The 13,387-nt window shown below is 31.9% G+C and overlaps 1 protein-coding gene across 10 annotated transcripts in view; it reads left to right on the forward strand.

The window, feature by feature from the left end:
• Window positions 1-1,247: 1,247 nt before the first annotated feature.
• LOC106783793 (glutamate receptor ionotropic, kainate 2) overlaps window positions 1,248-13,387 on the forward strand; it is a 90,212-nt gene continuing 78,072 nt past the window's right edge. For 5 of the 10 annotated variants that reach the window (XM_014742647.1, XM_014742652.1, XM_014742653.1 and 2 more), the window contains exons 1-3: window positions 1,249-1,984; window positions 2,252-2,713; window positions 8,444-8,757. In XM_014742647.1, coding sequence (XP_014598133.1) covers window positions 8,682-8,757 — 76 coding nt within the window. In that variant the 5' untranslated portion in view covers window positions 1,249-1,984; window positions 2,252-2,713; window positions 8,444-8,681. Of the gene's footprint in view, window positions 1,985-2,251; window positions 2,714-8,443; window positions 8,758-13,387 lie in introns of all 10 variants that reach the window. The other 5 variants (XM_014742656.1, XM_014742657.1, XM_014742648.1 and 2 more) reach the window with 4 other exon arrangements.

Here is a 13,387-nt window from a genome sequence, read left to right on the forward strand (position 1 = left end):
ATTACTATTACTACTATTACTATTACTACTACTAACTCGATAGCAGTGAAAAGTATATACGCTTACGTAAGAATGGAACGCTTGATAAATGTGAGTTTATTTCAATCCTCTTTACGTAGGAGGTGGTCAGGGTCGACGTTCACTAACCCAGATAAAACGACTTTGGTTCTCGGTATGGTATCTTCGGTTCTCCAGGGGTGTCGGAAGGAGACGACGACTTAGGCGTGCGCGTACTATCTTTCTTTCTTCTCTCTCACTCTCTCTCTCTCTCTCTCTCTTTATCTTTTTTACTCTTTTATTCTATATCTTGTCTCTTTGTCTCACTCAAACACTCGTATAAACCCCTCCTCTCTTCATCGTCGCCTCGGTTTCTACGCCCCTCTCGTTTCTCTCTCCGTCTCTGTCTTTCCCACCCCTCTCCATCTCACTCTTGCCTGGCTTCGTGGTTACGGCTCGTACCCTCGAGTTGTTCGCTGAACAACCCTTAACGTTTCACTTAATTTCGTCGCCTCTACTATATATTTTCAAACGCGAATTATATTCTACTTTCACCCCTTTAAAGTTGATTTTAAACAAATCTCTAAACGAATCATAATATAATGAAAATTAATATCCTATCAATCTAATTACACTTTATATTTTATTATACATTATTCATTACTTTTTCTATCTCGTGCATAACTTTTTTTTTTTGAGAGAGAATGAATGTCTTTGAGGTTATTTATACAAACAAAAAGAAACAAATAAGGATAGCTACGGTAAGGAATAAAAGAAAGAAAGAGAAAATTTGATAAAACATTTAACGAAGTACTCAATTTAGTGCGATGGTCAGGGTCGTTCAAGTCGACCAACTCGCAGAGATCTTGACTTTGGTCCTTCTTTAAAAGACGAGGAAGAGAAAGAGAGAAAGATTAAGAGGGATAGATAGATAGATACATAGATAGATAGATAGATAGATAGATAGATAGATAGATAGAGAGAGAAAGAGAGATAGGAATGATACGGAGAGGGCGCGCAAGTTGCGTGTGGGTTGCTTCCCACCCTCGGGCATCTATCCACTCTCGTTCCTTTTGGGTTTCAACCCCTCTATTCGTTGTTCATCTCTCTCTTACTCGTTTGCTATCGGCCTTAGGCGTCGTCGTCGTCGTCATCGTCGTCGTCGTCGTCGTTGTCGTCGTTCTCTTTCCCTCTCTCTCTCTCTCATTCTCTCTGAGTCGAGCTCAACAGTCATCCCCCGTGGACGAACCCCGTTGTAAGCCAGGCAGCCACCCTCCACCGTTCGGTCCGCGCACTCGTCCGGGGGTGGCGGCAAGTCCTGCCGGAGCCAGTGCCCGCGCGTCTTTCGCGATCAACGGACCGCGCGTACCAAAAACTCCAAGGTTCTTTTACTCGCGTGTCACAATCTTCGATAGATAGATAGATAGATAGATAGATATTGTGCGTGTGTCATCCCTACGATATCCTTTCGAAACCTTCTAATAATTTAATCCCCTTTTTTTCTTTTCTCTTATCTTATCTTATACAATATTCAAACTCAATTGTATCTATTTGAAATCCTCCTTTAATTTGGATTTGTTGGAGATTTGTGAATTTATTATATATTAGTGACGATAATAATTAACAAAAATTTAGAATTGTTTTTTTTTCTGTTCTTCTTTTAATCATGTATCCACCAATTAGAACGTTTCTTCCTTACACACGAGTTTGAATAATAAAAAATAATCGTAAATTATTTGTTGAACTTGATCATCGAAGTATTTTATTAAGTGAAACCGAACAATCCTTTATTTTCATATTAATTTATATGTGCGTGTTCGATTAAATATAACCAAAGTTTGATAAGTATATGGTGTTAGAAATGGGATAATGCGTGCATGAATATATGCAATACGAGCAAGTGAGTCGGATTACGATAACAATGTTTTCTATACGAGCTTTCTGGGAAATATACGAACGAGGGAACGTTATTCTCCAGTGAAAATTGGTGAAACTCTTACGTATATAACTATAGTGGAGAGATTATTTTAATATAATTTCATTTGAGATCGTCAGGATTTAAACCGCTTCAAAAGATTATATTGCAATTTTCACGGGGGGAGGGGGTTTTTTTTTTGTTTTTAAATACATTTTCATTTTTTCTCTTTTTTTCTTTCCTTTTATAAATATATATATATATTTACATATATTTTCTCTTCATTATCACATTTAATCTTCAAATAATAATTTATTATACGGGAAAATATATTTGCAGTGAAATTAAATTTTTCTTTTTACCCAACTTTGAATCTTTCGTTCGTCGAAGTGTTTTCCTTATATATAATGCGGACCACACGATCGATCGTCTTCGAATGCGCTATGTGAATGACGACTAGGCCTACTAGTGATTTGGAAAAAAACATTTGTGTCACAATTATTTTCAAATGCTCGATAATTATGTTACGAAGGACAAGTTGTTGAATGAGTGTTTCAAATTAAACGATTTCGTACGAAAGAGTGAGTGTATAATAAAATTGATCGAACGTACTAACGAATTAATCGTCGTTCTACGTTGTTTATAATTTTTGTGTGATCAATGATATTTATAATTTAAATAGACACTTGTTAAAAAAAGATAAAAAAAACACTTCTGGACAACGTATAAAGTGACCACCATGATCAAAGAGTTCCTTTAGACTGACGAAAATGAGACGTTCGCTGAAAGAAATCGCACAAGGTAGAATCGATAAAATATATTACTTAGTACAAAAAAATAATATACACGATTTAAGGATATTTTTTGGTACGATCGATTAAAAAGATTGTAATAGACAATTATTATCGCAAAAAAATCAAAATGTCTTATAGATTTTACATTTTGAGTTACGCATAATTCAATCAATCAGCCTATAATTGAACGGCAATTAATGAACACGGAACCGCAGTCTCTCACTCTCTCCACATACATAGATACACAATATGTGTGTTGTGTATATAGATAGACAATGCATGTACATACACCACAATCACTTTCATTACTTAATGCTCATTTATCATATTGGTATTATGCTAACTCCATTCACATTTGCTACTTTCTAATCTCTTCGCATTATCTCTGTTTTATTATTTATTCGTTCAATTATTTAGGATATTCCCAATAGACATTTTTCTATTTAATTTATTAAATGACATTTTATATAACCTATCCTATTGTTATATTTCATTATAATTTGCAGTTATATATATATGTAATAAAAAAAACCATGCACGTCTCGAGTCATTCTCGAATGATTACGAGGAACTGGAATCGAGATAAAAATTGTTCCATTTCCATTGTTCATTTCTCATTTTGTCTTTCTCGATCTCACCGAGATTCGAGACGAGACGACAATCGTTGGGTAAGGTCTGAGGAGAGAGAAAAAAAAAAGAAAAAGGGAAAAGATAGAACGTTTTCTTATCATTAGTTATTCGATGACGAGTCACGTTTCGCGCTATGATGAGAATCGCAATTGCAAATATTTTTCATGCGGAATATATTGTACATCCAACATTTTAAACGTTTTTACAATACATGTTTTTTATTCTAACGTAAATATGATAAATATATATTTTTTTATTTCTTCCTTTAATGTCGCACAGATCTTAATTATTGCTACGTGCGCCACTTTTTAATTTAGAAACACGACCAGGGGCAAAACTGATTTTAAGTTAACAAAAAAAAACAAAATGGGCTGTTAATTACGTAGAATTACAATAAAAACCGAATGTTAAATATTTCGTGAAAGAGAAGTTGGAAATTTTTTTTTCTAAAGAATCCTGTTTCTAATTACGCTAAAACATTTCTTTATTTCTTCTCTCTCTTTCTCTCTCTGTCACTCTCTCTCTCTCTCTTTGTCTCTCGTCGTGCATTATATCCACTCCATTATATGCCAGTGCGATGAATACTGTACTGTAACATTCGACCGTAGGCACCACCTATTCATCGTAAATTCGATTCTGTTCATTTGCAAAACAAAACAACAGGAACTATATTTAAAATACTTCGCTGGTATTCGCAAGTAAGCTGCCAATGCTGCATTTAATGAATTACGAGAGATCGTATTAAATTAAAAATTATTCCTCCTTTTTATTGTCGTTAAATGTGTTCTTTTTTTTTAAAGAAAAAAAAAAAAAAAAGAAAAAAGGAAAATTTTCATTCTCCGTTTACCAACAAGTACAAAAATATACTTCGAAAATAAAAAAAAAAAAACCGACAATTTTCTTTGGTAACTTCGACATGGTATTTTTGTAGAAAATTATTGGAAAAGGAAACAAATGTAAAGGTAAAAAAAACATTAAAGGTAGTACACGGTCTTTCTTTTTCTCTATCTGTCTCTCTCTCTCTCTCACACGCGTACACGTTCTCTGTCTCAGTGAGTTTTGTTTTTTCTCCTTAAAAGCAAAAAACCTTTTTCAAAAATATTAAGTCATGGTGTGGAATATGATCGTTAAAAAGAAGTTGAGGGCGATATTTTATTATTTCACAAAGGACAAAGGGAGAGAAAGATTTTAATAAAGAAAACATTTTGCTACTTGTTAAATAACTACGTTGAACAGTTATTATACGAGTGTACAAAAAAGTGACAAAAATAAGAAGAAGAAAAAAAGTAAAACTTGAAAAAAAAAAGAAACGCGATAAATAACATACGGTTTTACACCTTCCGGGATAAGGGTGAACATTTTTCTAACTTTCAAATTACATTCCTCTCTTTTCTTACACGTTAGATAAACGAGCGAAACAACATGAACTTTTCCTTTACTTTGTCGAGCATACCCTTCGTGCTTTACACATTTCCCTTTTGCGTGTTAGACGATTTATTCTCAGCCAACCAAAAATATATCATTTTGTGAAATACGTAAATACATATTTGTATAGATACGTATGTATACGAGACATAGATATACACATGCAAACATACCGTACACGCATATATATACGATCAATTACACTTAATAAAGGGTTAGTTATTAAAACATGTCAGATAATCCATAATTATTGCATACACAATTTTTCCTATATATCCCTTTATTTCTAAGAAACAAAACAAAACAAAACAAAACAAAAAGGAAAATAGAAAAACCCTTTTCCCAAAAAATGTTAATCATTTGATCACGAAGCAAACACGTTAAGAAAATACATCTGTAAATTCGTAATAAAAGATAAATTATACAATTGTCATTTTTTGTTATGGACGAAAAAACTTATAATCGTTATTTCACTAACAATCAGAATCGGCCTACTTTCATTTACGATCTAAGACGTTGGCAGTCGTAGTCCGTTAATTCCACTTGTGATCGTAAAGCCTGCAAAGGGACAACGCTGTTCACTTTTTATCGTCGGTAAAGTAAAGTGAAGTTGTTGCTTTCTCTCTCACTCTCTCTCTCTCTCTCTCACTCTCTCTGAAATTCCTCTTGTATCCCCCGAGACGAAAAGCACCCCTCGTTCTCGAAAGGTACGGACTCGGAGCTTTAAAAGCCTCACCTCGGCCCCGTTTCTATTCCCGCGCACGATAAGCTTCGTTAGCAGCTGTTCCGCCTCGAGAGACTCGTGAGTTCTCTTTGAATATCTTACATCCGGAATTGCTACCGTTTCCTATCCAGTTCCAACTACTATCTCAGTTTTACTAATATCTTCTTTATATATATATATATAAACCGTAAGATTGTTTTTTGTCTCTTACCCCGAGATTGTTCTTTCTGTTTGCTTGTTTGTTTGTTTGCTTGTCCTGTCTAGTAAGATATTTCAAACGACGATTATAATTAAAGATAATATATATATATATATATATATATATATATATATATATAAACAATCGAGATATACTATCTAGAACTATTTCAAAAATGTCTTCAAGTATTAACTGAACAAGTTCAAATATCCAACGAACTTGTCAAGTTGGATCACACGGTCAGTATTCGATCGAAAGGGTTTTGAGCGCGTGCGCGGTCATGCGTTTAAGGCCACGACGCGTGGAGGAAGGGCAAACAAACCTAGCTAGCTTGGCGAGAGGCAAACTTGCCTCTTGTTAAATTGGGTTAACACGAATCCCTTTACAATTTACGCTCTACGGGTTAACTCTAACAGTAGAACCGTATGTCGTCGACACTAGATTCTACTACTTTAAGGGATGCATCCACGGCTTTTTGATCCCGATATCTATTTCCAGATCGCAACTTAATTTTTGTGATTTTTTTTCCACCCCCACCCGCCCAAAAAAAGAAAGAGAGAAAGAGAGAGAGAGTATGTACGAAAAATTTATTAACATTTGTTATTTATATAAATGTTACGAAAGATACCAATGAAAATAAAAATAACGTTCGACGTGTTAATTATTTTAAATACCGATCGATAACAAATTCTATCCTAAAAGAAACAAAAAATACCGATACAAGTTAATGGATTAAGAAATAGGATTCAAGCAAATAGGTAGTTTTTTTTTTTTAGAGAATAGATATTTAAAAAATAAATAAAAAAAGAAGCGTATCGGGAAACCAATATAGAAAATGTATTTAAATATTTGTTAAAAATCATAGTAAAACAATCATTAAAAAAAAGAAAAAATGAACGTCGTCGATATATCACATTGTCTTAAGGTTTAATATTATTATTATTATTTTTGTTTTTTTTTGTTCTTATTCATCTTTTTATCGATATTTCCTACTTTCAAAATGGTAGTACATACTTACTTTTCTTTCACGTTTCTTTTATATCATCGATATCTAAGACACGAGAGATACTGATTCTCTGACTAGACGAAGAAGATATCGAGTTAAGGATAGGGGGTGTTCTTATCTTATAGTCGGGATCGTCTCGAAGGTCGAAAACGCTTTTCGAATGATACTCCTTTATAAATAACAAAGCGATCCTTTGACATTCCTTTTAGATAAAGGTAGTAGTACAGAAAGTACACTGAATTTTCTCTTTTTGCTTTAACGGAAAACGCGCCTTTGGGAATGAGTTTGATAGTTTGCGTGATTTCACCCTAGAGATATCATAGTATATATACTTACTCCTATCAGGTGGATAACAATGAACTTCTTTTACATAGAAAACTCGCTTAATACTTGTACTATCGCATATATTGTGTAACCGATCGGAATGCATTAGAATATTTGGAAAAATATATTTTTTAAATATATTTTTTGATAAATAAATATCGAATATATACGCTTATATATATAATAGTAATATATTTTTGTTTAAGTTTCATTTTATTTATATATATATATATATATGTATATATCGTATATATCTACTCAAAGGAAGAGATCGATAAGTTCAATTGCACTTTGCGTGCTGCTGTACGTTTCCCCGTCTACAAAAAGTAGGTCTCTCGATTAGATACTCTACCATCATACCTTCTCTGTAACGAGATTACGTACTTTGCTCGTCTGTCCCCTACTCTTTTGAAACTTTAACTTAAATACGACGATGCAACGTATATTTATCTTTATCGAAACTAATTCACTAAAAGATTTCCCTTCATTAATTTTATATTTTCACGATGATCAAACAATAAATTTGTCATTTTAAAAATGTCTATATGTTTGCCAGGATTTATCAATAAAATTTCTTACATTTTAATTGATCGATATTTAAAATTAAACAAAGACAAATTTATTCCATTCGTGTTTCTTTAATAAGAACGTAACTACGGCACGTTTTCGATTAAATTACGAGACGCGTATCCTACGAAAGATACAAGCAGACTCTGTCGAAGAATTGAATTCGTTCTCTTTAGTAAAAAGAATCGATCACTCGGTGTAATTTCGTAAACCAATCTTACATCGCTTGTACGCAATTTATTTTTTAAAACTAACGAAAACAGAAAATTGTAACGAATAATGTATATATGTACGTACGTCGTAAATAATGTATCGAGTAAAATTAATCCATTTGACTGTTATACTTAAATTGACGATAAATCACAATGAATGATTCAAATTAAACAATTAATTTCTTATTTGGTAGAACGTTATCGATATTTCAAAAAATCTCTACCGGATATTATTAAAAACTTAGTATTCATATCCACATGGCAAACAGATTAGATGGAGTTATTCGTCAAAAATAGAATCCTACAAAATAATAACAATTACATTTATATTAATTACGGAATACTTATGTCCAGGTGAAATTTCACCATTCGATTAATACCCAAATCTCATGAGATACAAAATAATATAATTAACTTTTGTTCATTTATATTACTTATTAATAATATTAATACATAACCTGCAAACATATATATTGTATTAAAATTAATAACGTAGAAAATACAGATCTTTTTCATTTCACATACTTACTGCATGAATATAATTTATCAAATTGATAAAACTATTCGATCGAAAAAAAGAAAAAGAAAGAAAAATCGATTCGAAGTGTTCGATGTGAAATATAGAAAATAATTTGTAGTTTTGATTGCAGGCTTGATGCAAGATGGAAGATCGCGTGGCCCGGAAAAACGTAAGCGTACTTCGATGGATCTTCGTTAGCGGCGTGTAATTTCCTGTGAAAGTGTTAACATAAACCGTGTTGTATCGCGTGCATATACGTTCGTACGCTCTGTCGAGTTTTTTTTATTCACTCTCATTTTATACGAACGTGTATCGAACAAGAACGATGCTGTAAACGTGCAGCTGCGAATGCGAGCTTACGTTCGGACATGATGGCACTGTTGTTCGCCGTAATCGTCATCCTAGTCACCACTGCCATGTCGTTACCACCTGTCATCAGAATCGGTAAGTTTAATCTTTAATTAAATTAACACCTAAAGAGATACGATCAATATATAAAAAAAAAAAAACAACTGATCAATTAGTTTTTAGATTACTCTCGCTTAAAAAGTTTTCAAATTGTTTCGAAAAATATATATACAAGTAGATTTTCATGAAGAGAACCTTATTATTTCTATGTTAGATTCAAATGTTTTCAATCAACTACTCGTATATATGTATTATTTTACAATAATTCAACATTTTATTTTCATAACGTAATATTTAAAATTGAAATTGAACTCTGTACAAGAGATAATTATTTATTGATCAAAAGCATGGATTTAAATTTTGATAAATTTTAGCTGCTTAATTTATCAATTTCAATTTGCATGAATTTACTTTTTTTTCGATGACTAATTTGGGATCGTTTTTTTTTTTTTTATAGCATTATATAATGAAAATATTATAACAGTATAAGTCGTATTTGGTTCAGAGGATTTCATTCTTTACAATTGTATATTATATGAGTATAACTGAATAATAGGTAGCTGGAAAACCACCGTCGAATATAAGATTATAAAAACTGCAATTATTTTTGCACCAGCCAGATTATACTGACAGAAGAACGCTTCATGAATTACGAGCTAGAGATCTTGGTAATTGCTAATGTGTAGATCAAATTTCATTTTTATTTTATTATAAATCACTACTGATTGTGCTTGACCTAAAGTTAAGTTAGAATTTAATTAATTAGTTGTAATTAAATACTTGTGAATAAAAGATATGATTCCCATCAACGAAACGTAATCCTGACGTATTTATAAAAGCGTTTATTAAGTTCGATACGTTTCTCGTATCTAAATTTGAGTAGCAAATTTTTTGATAACGTATTTCAGACATATCAAACACTCGTTCTCGCCAATACGTTACCTGCGGCGTAACAAATTTAATAATCAATATGATTTTTCGTGTCTCCCGTGTATTCTGATAATTTCATTAAATTCTTTATATATATATATTTTCGTTATTTTAGCATATAATTATTATGTTAAATAATAACATTATTTCCCTCCCTATTAAGAATTTCTTCTCGGTTGAAAATTTATGGTAAATGAGTTTGACATGCTTGCAGTGAATAATACCCTTCAAGCTAAATTTATATTATCTTTGAAAACTAAACCTAGAAGAAAAACTATTTCTAATAAATTAAATTCTCTTAACAATACTTTCAGAATAAATGAAAACAATACCCTTACCAAACTTTATTTTACAGGTTAATACAAAACTTCGTTACTATTTTAATGAAAGTAAACAATCATAATAAATCTTAGGTCATATTCTTTTTTATTATGTAATATTAAAATTAAAATTGAATATACGTTTCCTAAAATACTGCTCGGTGATCTGTTTATGATGAGAATTGTCTAAGTTATGAAGTTTAAGGGATAAAGTGGTGCCACCATCAACGTTATTCATACTATACTACCATGTGGAATTTGTATGGTCGGAATTTACACCCGTTTGTGTGTGTACAAGACAGGAAATGTTCTATTTGCTAAATGTTCACATTGATATGCTTCAACTATGTATCTACCATTGTTTCAATCGTGCGTAAGCAAATGCAATTGGTCAGTACATAATTCTCATTGTCAGACAATTTTCATCTTAAATAGATCGTTCAACAGTGTTTGATAGACGTTTTAACTTTACTAATGCATACAAAAAATATATATTATTAACAACAATTAATTCATAGAAATAATATTCTTCTTTACGCAAGTTTTATTAACTTATAAAATAGAGTATGATAGAAATACAACAGAGTATGTATGTATTCAAAATGAAAAAGTTAACGAACACTATAGAAGTCAACAAAACAAAAGTTCAAACTATACATATAGGTCTTTCTTTGCCGATAGTTCGTGTCAACCCTGACAACGGTTATTCCCTGATATTAAGCACTGACGCATATACCTTTTGTTTAAACAACAAAGAAAGCCGAACGGGAACCGAACACGTGTCTTGTTACAAAAGCAAAAAGAAAAAGAAAAAATAAATAAAAGCCAAAACCCATAACACTGACGTGAAACAATTTCCTTGTATTTTGTCAAACAAATTTGTTATTTCGATCACAACTCGTGATCAAAGTCAAATTTCCTGTTAAATTAATTATTACAATACCTAAGACAAAATACAAAAATGAAAATGTAATAAGGAAACTTTACCATTACGTACAATGTCGTTATTTTGTCTGAACCAAAAACCGCAAGCAACTAGCTAACTTCTGACAAAAGTCAGATGACAAAATTTCTAATAAACGTTCGGCTTCATTAAATTATCGGTGGTGATTACCTTTGGTAATGATTACTTTGATGCAAATAAATGAACTCGTACGAGTCATACGCTTGAATAAACGTCAAAAACTTTATCTACTTTAATTTATCACGAGAAGTATACCTGAATTCTCATATAATTCAATCCTCATAATCACAAATGATGAATATCGTTGGATGGATGAAAAAAGTTTGATAAAAAGAATATTTTTGTTCTATTTCTTATTGCCAATGATGTGAATCATTAAATATAACAAAATCGAAATTGAACGAATTGAGTTTAAAGAAAAACAAAGATATCGCAAAAATTGCATTTTCTGAAATAACCTAAAGACAAAGATAGAAGAAAAGCCGTTTGTAAAAGTTTTAAGGGAGCATTATAATTCTGTCACGTGTGATACCGTCTCGTTCTCCTTTTCGGTACCCTTTCCCCCCTCTGTCTTGCGAAAAACGCATTTCCTCATAAAACTTCATGAATATTTTCAAAGTTTCTTCATGGCATTTTTCACTTATTCGTCTTGACGTCTTTCCAATAAATATGCTAAAGAATTTTTTTAAAGAAAAACAAAAAAAAAAAAGAAATGTATTATATTCCTACTCTTTTTAAAGAATATAATCAGAGAATTATTATTATTCGTAAAAATTTGAAAATCCACTGACGTTGAATTTTACATACGCCCAAGCGTAGTAGAAGGAAAAACTAAAAGAAAATAGTCAAAAAAAAAAATGCGAGATATTTTCTTTCTCCTTTCTTTCTTTTTCTCTTTTCTTTTCTTTAAACTTTCAAACAAGCCAGAGGATTATTATAATGCCGGCGTCGTAGTGGCAATTTTGTCATATATAAGCGGCACGCGAGCTTGACTATCCGCTCGTAAAATCCATGCTTAATAAAGTTCTCGGCGGCATGCCGTGAGCGGAAATGAACCCACCATCGAGGTAACAGCATTGAGGATTTATAACTACGAGTGGTGGTACCAAGAATTTTAATATGCTTAGAAGAAGCACTAAAAAGATACGGTTACTCATTGTCAACCTCAGCCACGTGGTATTTCGACCGCGTTAATAGGGCGACTTTCTTCTTGCCTTTCTCAACGCAATTGAGATACCTTGTGTTCCCTTATAAAGTTATTTCATTTTAATCGATGCAATTATCAAATGCAAGACAATCAAAACTAATTAGAACGATTAATTAATTGTAACAAATTCGGTCTTCGTAATATTCGAATATTGAAAAATAAAACAGAAAATATGAATAATAATTAATTCATTTTATATTCTCGTATAAAAAGATGATATTCTTCAATCGAGATAAACCCAGTAATTTAATTGCTTCGGTAAAAAATATGCATACGTTGATCGTTGATAATTTGGATATTCCGAAAAAAAAAACGAAAAAAAGAAGAAAGAAACAATAAAGGGAAGAAGATATATTAAATTTTTCTTAATTGCGTACAAATGTGATCCATACGAGAGAATTTTATCGATGTCGATAAAAACAAAATTAAAAAAAGGAAAGAAGTTAAAACGTGAAGCCCGTAAAATCTCATAAATGTAAGAACGCCAAACAATTAATAAAAAAAGACTCTTATCTTTCCCTTTTTTTCCCGACGAGATACTAACCATCAGAGTTTCCATTAAAATCGGGAAGGAAAATTATTCCAAGTGACTCCTCTTTCGTGGTTATTACCGATTCCGTATAATATAGAATATTTCAAGTAATATTCTCGCACTGAAAGCTTTCTTTTTCTTTTTTTTTTTTTTTCTTTCTCACCCCTAATTTGTTCTCACCCAATCTCTCTCTCTTTTTTTCTTTTTTTTTTTGCTCTTTTCTTTTTAACGCTACTTCGTCATAGTAATTTCATGTTCGATAATCGATGAAGAACAATAACCACGTTCTTCCCAGTCTTCGAATAAAAGTTGGTTGATCGAACGACAAAATCGTGGAAAAAAATTTATGGGGAAGAAGCTAACTCGGCATTTTCTTTTTTATCAAAGGCCGCCTAGGTATCTATCTATCTATCTATCTATCGTATACGAGGGCACCTTTTAATTTATTCTTGAGAAGAACGTATCTATAAGCGATAAATCGAACGTGCCATAAATTATTCGCTTTTTAACCTAGAATCTAGCAATCGAAGTCGATACTTTCGATGCAAATGTCGAAGCCTCTTTTTATCGTCTTCCGGTCGAATCCTGGCAAACTGATTGTCAAAGTTCATATCTGGTTACATTTATGAAAGAAAAAGACAAACTTTTGTTCGCAACAAACACAAAAATATGCAAGGTACATTTAATTGTATTTGTGTAAAAAAAAAAAAAAA

Source organism: Polistes canadensis, unplaced genomic scaffold, assembly GCF_001313835.1.
Source record: "Polistes canadensis isolate GaletaPanama2010 unplaced genomic scaffold, ASM131383v1 scaffold_25, whole genome shotgun sequence".
NCBI classification, from domain to species: domain Eukaryota; kingdom Metazoa; phylum Arthropoda; class Insecta; order Hymenoptera; family Vespidae; genus Polistes; species Polistes canadensis.